This window comes from Meleagris gallopavo, chromosome 3 (assembly GCF_000146605.3).
Source record: "Meleagris gallopavo isolate NT-WF06-2002-E0010 breed Aviagen turkey brand Nicholas breeding stock chromosome 3, Turkey_5.1, whole genome shotgun sequence".
NCBI lineage: Eukaryota > Metazoa > Chordata > Aves > Galliformes > Phasianidae > Meleagris > Meleagris gallopavo.
Window position 1 is genome coordinate 22,999,217 of NC_015013.2, and position 14,528 is coordinate 23,013,744.

Below are 14,528 nucleotides of genomic sequence, written 5' to 3' on the forward strand. Positions count from 1 at the left end.
TCCTCCTCCCACAGTTTTTGAGTTATTTGCTCCAGATTTAAGCTGTTCATCACATGCTTCAAGAAATCACTGGGCAAAGTAAGAAAAACTCCTGTGTAATTAACATGCTTGATTACAAGCAAAACAGAGAGCAGCATAAAAAGGCAGAGTGGGAGGGATTATGCTACATCCACTGCTGAAGTGTTTCCTGTCAGGGAATTTAAAAAAAAAAAAGTAAAGGAGAAGAAAAAAAGCCTCTGAGTTTGGAAGGGTCAACAGTAATTAATAGTTGGACAGACTGAGTAACTTTAACTTTTGGAGTACAAGACCAAGAACAACATGGGAAGCTATCCAAAATTAAAAAGTTCCAAAAGTTATCTCATGTCAATGACACCTATGGTCCTTCTCTGAGTTTACTTCTGCTGTACTTCATATGCAGAGCAATGAGCAACAAGCATCTGTTGCTCCATACAGAGTAATTTTCTGTGCCCACTGAGAGGACCTGCGCCTCCTAGACCTAAAGGTCAAAGTTACCTCCATCTATGATATTACATTATATAACTTGATTATAAGTTCCACAATGTTTGCTTTATTCTTTTCAAAATTTCAGATTTTATTTTATTTTTTTTAAAACTTTCACAAACATACTTGAGTTCCAGAAGAAAATGTACTTCTCCACTCCCATCTGACAATTCCAGACATAAGAGTCGCCTTACTATCCCTTCTATAGTTTCAGCAAGACAAATTACCTGGTGTACTTTGCCATGCTTTCTTTCCACACTTACTAGTCCTGTCCTACAAAAACACCCTCTTGCAAGAGTTGATTGTTTCAACAATACTTTAATTCATTTCCCCTTCTTCAACTGCCAAAGATGTTAATTTCTAACAAGCATGGTAGTGTTCTTCTTCCAGTCCCTGGAAGCCAGGAACTGGATTTAGGCCCAGACTCCCAAAGTTACTTACACACCTCCAGCCCTGCTTGTGAGAAAGTACCGAAGTACGCTTGAGAATTTAGTCCCCATTTCCAAACAGGGCATCCATAAAACTGATAATAAGCAGCTTTCACTCACAGTCAATTACAAATTTAATTCTTAATTGTAGCCTAATGATGACTCATCTCAAGATCATATTTGACAAGAAAAATGTTTGTTTTAGCTCCATTTCACTACATCAGAAATGAGGAGTGTGTGTTCCAATCAAAAAGGAAAACTATTACACTGGGGTCAGTTACTGATCACTTCTCAGAACTTCTTGTACCTAAGATACAATCAATTTAGAAGATACTGAGAAGTTGTTTTTTTTGTTTGTGGTGGTAGTTTCTGTTTGTTTGTTTGTTTATAAGTCATATTACATACAATTCCCAGAGATGTAACACCATACTCAAGCACATATCCCAGGTTCTCTAAGTTTGGATTCACATATTTCAGAAATTCCAAGGTTGCACCAAATATTGCCAGTGGTCCAAACAATTTAATTGCTCGATCACAGTACCTCTGTACTTAGCTATCCTTTATTTTCTTCTTGTATCATATGATTTCACTGCTCAAATACAGCTCTGTACTAGTTGCAACAAAAGAGATGACTTGTGTGTATGATTTCTGAGTTCTGCCTCGACAAAGAGCAAATACATGTGTCAGTGCTGTCAAGTAAGGCCTGTTCTTACCATACAGTTCATGGCAAAGTGATTGTGCTGTGTCTGAAGTTCCATAGCGTGGGGATGACTGGTTCCTATTTCCGTGTAGCTGTTCAGAAACAGACCTTTGTTGTGTGTGATCCAGTCAAACATCTACAAGAAAATATTACAGGAAAAAAAAAAAAATCACTCATTTGTTATGGAACAAATTAAATTATATGCAAGTAACATGAGAAATCTGTGAACAAAGACAACAGAAAGAATCTAAGGCCATTGAAATTCACACTGATACTCTTTCTCCTGTAAGTTACTGCATATTTTAAACAAATGAATGCTGAAATCTGACTTCTTGGACGAACAGCTGAGGCTGCTGAACCTTTCATTTAGGTGTTTATCTCAAACTACAATAAAATCACTTTCATTAGTAAGAAGTCATAGTAAACAAAGACCCTTTGAGCACAGCCCTGTGTTGCTAAGCTTATACAGGTCTTTAGTGTCAACATTTCATTATGTCAGCAGTTTAGTAATTTAGAATGAAAATGGCAACTCATGGAAATCAATTATAAATTTGTTTCTGCTGATCAAGTCCTTTAGCAAGTTTGATATTTTTAGTTCATAACTTTATGACAGATTGGAGAATAAATTTTGTACTGCTCTAAAAAAAAACAAAAAAAAAAAACAAAAACCACTTGAGCAGTGTTACAGATTAACTTTCTTCCAGAAAAAAATCTACTAATAAACTTGAAATATGTCTATGTGAAAAGCATTTTAATATTCAAACAAAATTTAGGAAAGATCTTATCTAGCAATGGCCATCATTAGAAGTTCACAGATATAATATGGTGACACTGAAAGACAAAGTTTTCACAGACGAAGCAGCACAGTAAAAGGTGAAGTTTAATACACACAAGTATTGAAATCCTTGCTATATCTCAGCTCATAAGACCTCCCTACCTACTCTCTGTGTTAGCTGAAAAATATTGTTCTGAAAGAAATGGCAGCAGTGAGTAGTAAGTACTCATTTAAACATCTGTTAAAGTATTCAGAACAGTGTGTAGAGTAATATTATCAGTTCTCAAAGGCTATGAGTACGTTGAGACATGAGCCTTAACCAAGAAGTGGGCTAGGATACCACAGAAACCATCTTTTGAATCCTACTCTACTGGCTGATGTGGAAATGAAGTCCCAAGTACTCTAGCTGTTCTCAACTTCCTTTTGAGGTGCCTAACATTCCCCTCTATTTTGAAAAATGAATGCATGAATCTAATATAGAATTATTCTTGGAATCAGGAATCTAGAAAATACAGACATGAGATTATATAATCACATGGCAGGACAGAGATCAATTTCCCAGGCTCAAGTATATGACAAGGAGCTTCTTAAAGCCCAAGTTAGGTATGCAATTTTTAGACAAGTAAATGTAGAACATTTATTTCAAAACCATTTGAGCATCATCAAAATATATTTTGTTTGTGCCATAAATAAATCACTGAAAAGTTGCTAAAAAGTACTTGGGTCCTAAAAGAACAATAATGCAGCACTGGCTTATTCTTTTCTAACTTTGTGACTCTAAATTTATTTGACTGGATTTTTTCATCAGTCCTTACACACGCCCCTACTATTTTCAGCTACATCCATTCAGTAAACACTTGCTTTATATGGTTCAGAAGTTTCTTTTTCAAACACAGTAGAAAACATTTGAAGTTCTGTTATGAAAGTCCCTGAGCAGAAATGATCAGGGAACAGGAAAGTACAAGGGAAGAAAACAAAGGAAGACAGAGGCAGAAGTACTGTATCTGCTTACTCTGTGTTTACTCTTCCCTGGGCATCTGCTAACGACCACAACTGGAGAGAAGAACACTAGTTTAACACAGACCTTTGGTCTCACCCAGCTCTGGCATTCTTATGACAAATATTTTAAGAAATCTGACAAAGACCATACTTACCACTTGGCTGCATAGTCTACTATTTCTTCTCCCATAGAAAACCTCCCCATCTTTCCTCAAAGCTATTTGTTCCACAGTAGCAAGTTAATAAGCGATTACAAAACCATTCCTTATGAAAACAGATCTTATTTGATCTCATCTAACAGTGCACTGCCTACTATAGTGGTTCTTCTAATTCCATGACAATTAAGGGCTTTATTATTCAATAGGACTGGTTAACCCAAAACCTCTGAAATCAGTCAGTGCTTTGTTAACGACATAAGCATTGTCAAAACAGATACATCAGTTTTTAGCTTGGGACCTTAAATCTGGCATCAATGAAGCAGTTCCCCATGTCAGCCTCTTCAGACTTTGTTGACTGCCTGTCATTCAAATCCCAAGGGTCACTCAAAAAGAGACTGATGTAATCCTTAATCATCTGCATTTATAAAGTATGAAGCATTCATCTTTATTTGATACCTGCAAAAGCATCTGTCTGGAGCAAAAATGTACCAAAGCAAAAGCTTTAAAGTCATCACCACTTAAATTTACCTTCAGTAAAAGTTACCTGTGTTCTTTACAGCTTAGAATTACTACTCCATCCCCTCTACTTTAGGAGACTAAGATTCACTATCAATAAAAGAAATCCCATCTCAATTTTTATTAAAGGACTAGTGCATAACTCTAAAGACAAAAATTAATACTTGTAATTATCCTTGTTACTCAAGCCAGTCTATCACTGTTCCTTTTAATGACAGTGCCCACTTATCTTCCCCTCCCCAACCTCTTACCTTTTCAGCATCCTGCTCAAATAGCCTGAGCTGAAAACATTGGTCCAATTTCAATTTCCGCACATGCCACATCTGATGCAGATGCTGCCGTGTTGAGTGCAGCCTGTCCAGCATGGTAGATACTTTGGGTAAAAGGTTCTGTAAGTCTGCATTCCCTGACCCAGAGTTCTTTTTGGGAAAGCTATCGCTGCTCTGTATTCGCTGGAGCAACTTTTGTCCTTCCACATCAAGGTCCTCAATAGGAGCCTTAATGACTTTCTTTTTTAATTGTGAATGTTCCTCTATCATATTGCGAGCACCTTCCAAGTCCTGAGGCATTTCCTTTTTTGACAATATATCTTGCAGTTCCTCCAGTCTGGACAGCATATGGGTTGCATTGCTAATATAGTCCTCAAAGGCAACTCTGATTTCTATCCACTCCTCATGGTTGTATTCCAAACAGCCATCAAATTCTGGGGTTAGCTGAGAAGGATCAACTACTTTGGTAAGGCCTTCCAGAGACACCATATTTGTCTAAAAGAAAATAAAGATGAAAATTTAAAAATGCTGTTACTGAAACAAATTTGAATTTATCTTTCAAGCTTTTGGTTCTCTCTGTTTATGAGTTGATCGTTTTGCTTATGAAGTCCATGTGACTTCTTTTATAGACTTCTCCTCCAATGTCAATTCTGATCAGCCTCTCATCTTCTTGGTATTGTGCCCCAGTGAGAGAAATGTTGTTTCTTTATCTCACCACATTGAAGAAACCACCCTTCTGACTACTATTCTGATGAACTTTTGGCTTGCATATGGTACATCAGCAGCAGGATAATGGCAAGATTTATTTACTTGGGTTTCTTCTATACATGATAGAACAATTACTATAAAGCAGACAAAATATAGATGAAACCTAATGATTTATTTTTGGGGATAAAACTCAAAGTCCATCTTTTTCACGCTCAGAGAAAGTACATATGATGATATGCACATCTAGTTTAAGTATGTTAAAGAAACTATATTCCCTCTGGAACAATTGGCCTCATCTACCTCTCTTCTCACCCACATTATTTACCTGAGAATGCTCAAGATGTCAATTAGTAGTGAGTACACTTAAATCGTGAAATAAATATAAATCCATATAGCATAGGGGAAATTACCTCAAACTCAAACTTAGAGCTGCCAAAGTTAGTCCTCTGTTTCTGCCAGAAATTGTCTGGCTTGATTATCAGTGCAACATGAATACAACATGGGAAGGATTCCTGTAAAATCTTCAGCAGAGGCTTTATAGAGTCCCATTTTGACCCACGCATATCTACAATGACAGTGAATCCTCTTTTACATACTTCCTCACTGCAGAAGAAAGAAGAAAAGGTTATCAAGCGTTACAAATTCAAACACAGACAGCACTTTTACAGCAACACACTCCCTAATTAAAGTGTGCTAACCTAATGAACAATCACACCCCTAAGGCCTTACTGTTGACTATCTCATACATACAGCAACTCTCATCAAGGCAGTGCAGAACTTCTCTGGAAGCCTGTTGTCACTCCACTGCCAAACTCCTGCTGGGAGATATTTTAAACTTGTTGCTAATTTGACGATCTGCCTTTACCTCCTCTTTTATTTTCCTTGTTCATATATGCACGATTCTTCTTCCAGTCTTGCGTCTCTTTTACCCAACACATATATAGAAGTCACCATTTACAGAAGCACCAATATGTAATTCATTTATAAATGACTCTGTAGAACACACACTTTACTGATAATAACGTTTGTGTTCTACAAACACAAACTGCTAAAAGACAGAAGTTGATAAGCTGTTCTTACCTACCACTTCTGCAATGTTTCATAAACTGTTACGGATATCTCAGATTATCTGAGAGTTAAAAATTGTTAGAATGCAGATGAAAACCCTTATTGACAATCACTTCTGTAACAAGATCAATTTCTGGATATATAATGGATAAAAAAGTATTTTATCATTGTGAAGAAGACCATATCAACTTCTTTCTACAAAATTTTAGCTCATTTTTGCTGTCCAAAAGTTGGCAGACCTTATACTCAAATTTCCTGGCAACCCCTCTGAGAACAGGAGATTTCATTTCTTTTGTGCACATAGTACACTTTGTACTGCTGATCAACAGCAAGAATCACCACCAACACCAGAAATTTTGATTTTGTTCCAGGATTTACATACTACAGAGACAGGCTAACATGAAAGGAGAAGGTATTTCAAAATCGAGCCATAACCAGCAGACTATCAAAAGGAACCAAATGTCCACTGTGTGAGTACATGAATCACTTGCAGGGATGTGATTAACCTAAAGGCAATTCTGGAATTTGTGTGGTGAGACTTTTAGAGTATCCAGGAAGTAAGAACACTTCATTGGCATGCTTTATTCAGTCTCATTGGTCACACTATGAGATAGATGAATTATGACTGATGCTGGAGAGCTGAAGTGCTGCTGAAAGGAGTAGCAATATAACTTCCTTAGAAGAAGAGTTGTTTTAATGTTGGCTTTGAAAAAACAGCTTATAAAGGATTTTACCAAGATAATTGTTGGCTCTCCCAGCTGCCCAAAAATAGCTATGATAACTGAAGAATACATGCAGATTATAACTTCAAATTTTTCTGACTACACTGTATATATTTTTTAAAAGCATCACAAAATTAAAAGGACAAATACAAATACTGTTTTGTAGTTAAGACACACCCACCTACTGAAAGGCTTCACATTACTTCTGAGTGCTGCTCAGCCCATCCCTATCCTACCACACAAACTATTCATTCATGAGGAAGAGTGCTTGCCACTGATTCATGAGGCATGCACCTAGTCATCTACAACGCTGCACAAAGCAGCCCCTCATCATGTGATGCAGATGGGCCCCCCCAGTCTCAATCACATAGCCTTCGTCATCTCACAAAAGATTAATTTATTTCAGCTAGGGATCACAGAAATTGTTTCTGCAGATCTTGGTCAGACAAAATTATCTCTTTGGTAAACCTGATCTACACTAATACTTTGTCCAGTCAGTGCAGATGACTTAAATTTAGCAACATTTAAAAATCAGATAAATTTTAAATTAATGTAAATTTAAGATGGAATACTACCCTAGGTGTTTTCATCTGTTGTCGAAACCTTTCAACTATGTACAGTAACTGTACTGCAGTAATTAATTGTCAGACAAACTGTGTGGGGCTACTTGCACCAATTACGACTTCAGTTAAGGAGTTGTAAGACTAGTCCCTAACACATGACTTGTATAAAAATAAATCAAACTTTTAATAAAGTTTTCATTATCAAATCTTTGCCATGCTTGCAGAGATACAAAATCCTGAACCAAGCTTCTACTTTAAATTTATTTTGTTTCTAAATTAGCACACACCATTCACGAGAACACAGCTGTATTTTGCTAGATTATCTCTAGAAAACTCTCTGGGGCCTATTTTGATGCTACTAACTTCTACTAACTATTCTAGTAACTTGAAGCTCTAGAATGTCAGAATATACATCAAATATTCAAATGTGAAGTCCAGTGACTTCAGAGGTTAAAATCTAAAGACTTCTTCCCCTTTTCCTTCCTATATCTCTCCAAATCTCTTGATTAAAAAACAAACAAACGAAAAAAACACCTCTGCGCTTAAAAGTGAAATAAAAGCCAGAACAATTGAATTACCAAAAATAACTCCTTAGGAAGGCCACAGCCACATTTAACTAGACTTTTAGAATGTTTCTTTTTGGGAGTTGTCTTTCTTTGCTTAATGACAGCACTTATGCCAATCTGCCAATCTGATACATCAGACGCAAAGAAAAATGACTATAAATTAGCAACTCAGAGGAATATTATTTTATTATAGAAGAAATTTTATTATTATATAAGGAATTGTACTGAGCTATGCCGCGCCAATATCTATAATGACAACTGCTAGATCACATGTGAACATATTCAAGCACATTCAGAGTTGTTTCACTCTGTTTCAGGTGCTGGTATAATCTGAAATAAACATAAAATCAGGGTCTTAGGCTCACTTTTCTCCCGAGTTGTACCACACAGAACAAAGCTCTATCTGAACGATGTATATATAATGAAGAATATATATACATTGAACAATGAATATATATATACGTACATACACACAGATATACAAGCACTAGATTTGGTGATTTGTTTAAATAATGCATTGTAATAAATTGCTTAATTTTTTTTAATAATACACTAACATCAATACTTTCAAAGACATCTCTGCAGTTTTATCTGAGACCTGTACAAGAAATTCTACATACATTTCTCCTGGGTATTCCTGTGTTGTATTAGGATACATTAACTTATCTGACGTGAATAACAGACAGAAGCATTGTGATAACCTCAGTCCACACAAGATGTTCTAGCTTGTGAGTGTACTGAAGTACATTACATTTGTCTTTCTGCAGAGCCTCAGAGACTCTCAAGTGACCAGCACTTACCTTGGAATACAAGCTAGGTATGAAATTAGTCTCCTAAGGTCTTCTTGCCGTATTCTATCATGATTACTACGTGCTGGAAACGTTAGAATGGGGCCTCCACGCTTATCTCTGCCACCTGAAAAATAAAACACATTAAAAAAAACTCAGTGTAACATCATTCTGGTTTGCAAATGTAGTATTTGTAGTGCTTTTAGAAAACCTAATTCCTACTAATGCTACTGAATGCATACCCACTTTAAAAAGATTTCATGTTAAATGCCAACATGGCCATTTAGATTCCATTGTTGGGAATATCAGTGAGCAAACTCTCCCAGTTCCTACACTGAGGAAGTATCTGTCAAAAATAAATAAAAAAAATTTAAACAAAGAATAACTATAGTATTACATGTACATATTACAGAAGCATTTAAGTTTGATGGGCAGTCAGATACCTCTAGCAATGATGCTTTATTATATATTTAACTTTTGAATCAGCAGTTATACAGATTAAATTTAATTGTAGAGTCAGCAAACGTTTTGAGAATACTCAATGTTAATTTCTTTAACTAGAACTAAGTTTATGTGTAGAATATACCAGATGAGTGTATGGGTACTACTGAAGCATTTTGTTTGTATTTTTACCCTATTCTGATGTGAAGATTCTGAATTGTTATTTAATAGTTTATTTTGTTAGCAATGTAAAACATGGAAATTCTAAATCCATTCAACACAAGAAGCCAGAAAATCTGACTTTGAGAAAAATGTATCCATCGTATTTGTTACACTGTATACATCTACTGTAGTCAAAATGAAACTGCAATTTTATATCAAATGCCTTGCATATGAAAACAAAATGTTACTATTACTCAGTGTTACATTTAAGTCAGTAGCCCCTCTCTGCGACACACACAACGGCATAAACCCATTCCTACAAACTAAATTTCACATGCACATTCTCAACCGCAGATGTGCGTGGGCTGTTTTCTCCTGTCCCAAAGAAACACAGAGAAACACCATAAACACCATCCTTGCCCCAAGTGTTTTCTCATTTAATCAACCCCTTCACTGTAAAAGCAGGTTTGTTAACAAAGTTTTAAAGAGTTCCTTAAAAAGGCAGGCCAAGAGCAAATGAATAGAACCAGTCACTCAGACATCCACCAGTATCCTCCCCAGTGCAGCTTCTGCATGCTTGCTGCAGACCCAAAGCCCAGGATCCAGAGCGCCTGCTCTGGGCACATTCTCCATGAGTCACTAACTGAAACTCAGAAAAGGAAAAGCTGCTTCAGATTTCTGTCAAGCTGCAGTGGCAGAAACCTAAACATAAGAGGAAATTCAGCTTCTTGACTTCTATGACCCTCTTAAAATAGGATAAGAGAGCAAAAACAACTAAACTCTTCTACTGGAAAGGGTTAAGTTTGGCCTTGATGGGATTTTGTCTCAGAGAATGCTGAGGATTTTTGCATAGCAAGAGATGGGATGAAGATAGGCCAGAAGCCATGAGAGAAAGGAAGTACAAAGGATCAGACTAGCAGCTCCAGAAAGGCCAGCAGGCCTCAAAGCTACTGAGCATAGCTGAAAGGCTGCTGCAGCCCTTAATGCTTCCCTCAGCTACAAAATCTACAAAATTTAGGTTTCAACTAGAAAACATTACTAATCTGAACTGCACTAAGAAAGTACTTGATTGCTCAAATTAGAATTTTTTCTTTCAAAAGCAGAAGCTAACAGTGAAGAGGATACACTGAATTGTCTTTACATTCTCCAAGTATTTTAAACAAATTGCTTGTTATATACAGACCTCTCAGACTGCCTTCAGGCGTTTCCTACAGATTAACTACTTTATCATGTTATTTTCCATCATGGAAGAGGAAAGAAATATAAATTCTTTTTAGGTTATTTTAGACACTATCTCGCTTGGCTCCCAGCTCCAGGTACACCATAAAGGAAAATCATTTTTAAACTACGGTGCATAAACTCCTGTTAAATCACATCCTGAAATTTTCATTTGTTGGAGACAAAATTCATCGCACAAATTTCAAGTCTATATGACGAATGAAGAAATGAATACAGAGTTGATTTTTTGCAAAATTAGTTCCACTATTGAGTCTTAAACCAGATACTAAGATTGTTAAGTATTAAGTAAAAAAGTTCTCAGAGCTTTGGAATACAACATTTTTTTTTTTTTCATCTGCTAAAGCTTTTATCAGCTTTATGCCTAGAGAGCCAAACTTAGGCTTTTTCCAATAAATTACTCTCATTTCCTTTCTTCCTGATCCTCCTGTGTCATACACAAACTGGAATGTTAAAAGTAACAATGCATTAGGCACCAGGTGGGAATTTCCTGTCTCACAATAGTCTTTGTTCAAGTCAACCCTCTTTTTGTCTTGGTTTTACAAAAACATATTAAGCTACTGCTTTCATCAGTCAGACTTCCATTTCTACCCTTTTTCTTTTAAACAAAACCTCCATGGTATTGAGATATTCTCTCTGCTTATGCCAAGATGTGTCATACAAGTAGCTGATGAACTCACATGAGTCAGCTAACATGAATCACTTCTGTCCAGTTTACATCACTAACAGCAGTCTTGTCAATGGTCTCCAAATGGTACCAAAACCAATCAGGTTGAGCAGTATAGTTTTTGTTTTTTTGTTTTTTTTTTTTTTGTTGTTGTTGTTTTTTTCAGAAAATGCCTTTTCACTTAGTCTCAAAATACTCAGGCAAAGCTAAGCATCAGGTTTTTATGGAGTGGGAGGTGACCAGCTCTTATCCCTGCTCACTGATGGCAGAATGGGAATAGCACAGAGCTGCAACGGGGAGGCTCAAGACTGGACATGAGGAAAAATTTCTTTACAGTGAGCACACAGCCCACAGACTTTAAAAAGTACAGATGAGTAAGTGCACTGCAGTTCTCATTTGTCCATTGTACAGCATTTAGTTTGTATTTCTTTAAAACAAAACAAAAAAGTCTGCTACCCTGCTCTGTGCCACAGATAACAGAGGCAAGGTAGCTGAATTCTCTTCTATTTAAATATATATTCAGATATACTAGATTATAAAAAACCCACTCATCTTTTTCATTTACAAAGGCACATTATTAACAGTTCACTAAAAGAGACTAGACTAGACTGTGACAGTGGAGGAGAAACCCAAGAGTGAATCACATCAGAACTACTGTGGTTTGTGGCAGAAAAAAAGCAGAGACTGAAACAGCCTTTTCAAAAGCGATCAGACTGTGCAAAAAAAATTATGTTGAGCAGACATGTAAAATGTGTACACATGCAAACAAATGGAAAGACTGAAACAAAGTGATACATAATTACAGCCTAATTCAGCCTAAAACAGATTGAAGAAGCACCTACTGGAGACAAAAAGGGAAGCTCATAAAGAGTTTAATTGCAATGCAGTACAGTCAGAGTGAAAGTAGTACCTCAGTAGGAGGTGTTTGATATCAAGTGCCTTAAATCTTAGTGTATTAAGATTTTTGATTGGATCAGAACATTAATTCAAGAATGGCTTAGGAAACAGCTATCATCAAAACAGTCTGGTGCTCGAATGAGGAGTATTGTTTAGGTATAAAGATTGCAGTGAAATCCAAAAGCTCTTTCCTACTCTACAAACCTTAACTTCTTACTGTACCTACAAATACTAATATCAAGTACTAAAGCAGAAGTTGTGCTTCTGAATGAAACAAAGCATGCACACTGAAAGCCTCTGTAAGCCAGTTGTCCAGTGTTTTCACATACTTGTATATTCCAAGATGTAAGGCTTGACAGATCTTGTTCCAAAATGCTTAAGCCCCAGTGGTGGTGTTTGTTTGGTTTGGTTTTGGGGGAGCATTGTTTGTTTAAATTGCTTGTATTACTGATGTATCTCATTTCATTTCAGACCCACTTGCAATGGAAATGTGAAACAGTATGGATTTTGGAAGATCATCTCCAGCCAAGCTCACTGCCCACAGCTGTTTGGTCTGTTCTTCTGTCAGAAGTTAACTACCTTCACGCAGGCACACAGGCAACCATTTCTGCCTGCCTGCTCCTCATCTCCTTTAGTTCATAATCTATCATCTCCATTTAAATTCATCTTCAGCTTACATTTAGCCCTCTTTATTTTGACAGAATTAGTGCCTATTGAGAAGGCCAAATGGATAAAAGCACACATTAGAGAAAGCCTATCATCTTTCATCTCCCTCCTAAGGGGTCTAAACTAAGCTCTGGATAATCTGGAAATGTAGAGGTCTTGGAATGGAAACAGATTACTTTTTTCATGAAATGCCATAAAGCAAGGTCAAAACAAAAGAGCAATGAGGGATCAAAATTCTGTATTTAATTCCATTTACTTTTTTCCTTTCCTCTGAAAATATAGTTTTAAGCAAGACTTCACCAGCATTACAATTCATAAGGAAAGGACATTCTAGATTATCAGGCAAATTGGTCTGTTGTGTCAGTCATTTTACAAAACATTATTTTTGTTTTAGAATGATACTTAGAAGCATAGAAAGGATGTAAACTCCACACTGCACCTACAAGCATCATTATCCACAGCAAATCTCCAGCAACTTCAGGGATTATTTTTTTATGCTTTAACAAATATAAATCTTATTTCTGCACTTCTAAATAAATAATGTCCTTTCCCACCCCCCTCCTCACAAAGAAAAAAAAAACACAACAAACAACAAAAGAAGCAAAAACAGAAGAAACAAAAATAACCAACTTTCAAATATGAGGCTGTCCTCCAAATCATGTGACACTACGATTACGGCAAAGAGAATGATGCTGACTCATCCCAACAGGTTTTGAAGTGCTTATTTCAGAAAGTTCACAAGAATAAGCACCTCAGACAGTCATCATTCCATCAAGTAAAGTTATTGAGTTATAGAGTGTGTTACACACTGTTAAATCCTCTGCTACTTCTTGTTAGGTAAACAACTATCGTTCAAAGTGTATGCAAGAGATGGATTAAATTAGATGCTAACTCATTTCAGCATAAAGATGTGTGTGCTTCAAAGGATACACTCTGAAATTTCACCCTCTGCAACAAGGATATTTCTCCCATGCCTCAGACTGACCTGTAACAATGCCAACTCTGTAAAACTATCTAGCAGAAGAATTGGAAATAGTATAAGGAATATGATTACAGCACAGGAAATTGTTTTAAGTAACACTATTGGATATGCAGAGGGTTGCAGGACAAGAAGTTTGCTCTCCATTTAACAAAATACATACTTTTATTATTATAGATCCTTTCACATCAAATGTTAATGTTATGGTTGGGATACCCAATGGTATTCATTGCTCTCCTACATTTCTATGATTTTTACAGTGGTAGTTGTAGTGTTTAAAGTATCATTTTATATGCAACTGATATGACAGTTATGCACTATACAACAAAAGAAAATAACTGTACCTGAAAGGTATGCGACTTTTTCCTTTAAAATTGGCAAAACTTCCATAGCCTTCATTTCATCATTTTTGCGAAACCCTGAAAAACATCAATATCAGGTAATCAGTCAGAAATTCAGAGTAGTTATGACATTTAATGAAAGTACTGTACAACATTTACCTCTGAAAAACAATGTTAAAATGATAAGAATTGAGATAATCTCATAATAAAAGGCTGCACAAAGTAAACTGTAAACATTTAACATTTATCAATAAACAAGTCATTGCTTTGACTAACTTGACATAAACATCATGGCATGCTAATAAGACTCGGTAAAAGACAGAATGCTGCCATTAGCCATTTCCATCAGTAAGTTGTAAGTATCAGTTAGCTCCTGTT

At 36.2% G+C, this 14,528-nt stretch overlaps 1 protein-coding gene across 1 annotated transcript in view; it reads right to left on the reverse strand.

The window, feature by feature from the left end:
- The window catches only part of TRIO (trio Rho guanine nucleotide exchange factor), a 166,200-nt gene extending 151,943 nt beyond the window's left edge, over nt 1–14,257 (reverse strand). The window contains 5 exon segments of the mRNA XM_010708503.3: nt 1,643–1,765; nt 4,329–4,841; nt 5,465–5,657; nt 8,774–8,888; nt 14,154–14,257. Coding sequence (XP_010706805.1) covers nt 1,643–1,765; nt 4,329–4,841; nt 5,465–5,657; nt 8,774–8,888; nt 14,154–14,208 — 999 coding nt within the window. The 5' untranslated portion in view covers nt 14,209–14,257.
- Nucleotides 14,258–14,528: the final 271 nt, after the last annotated feature.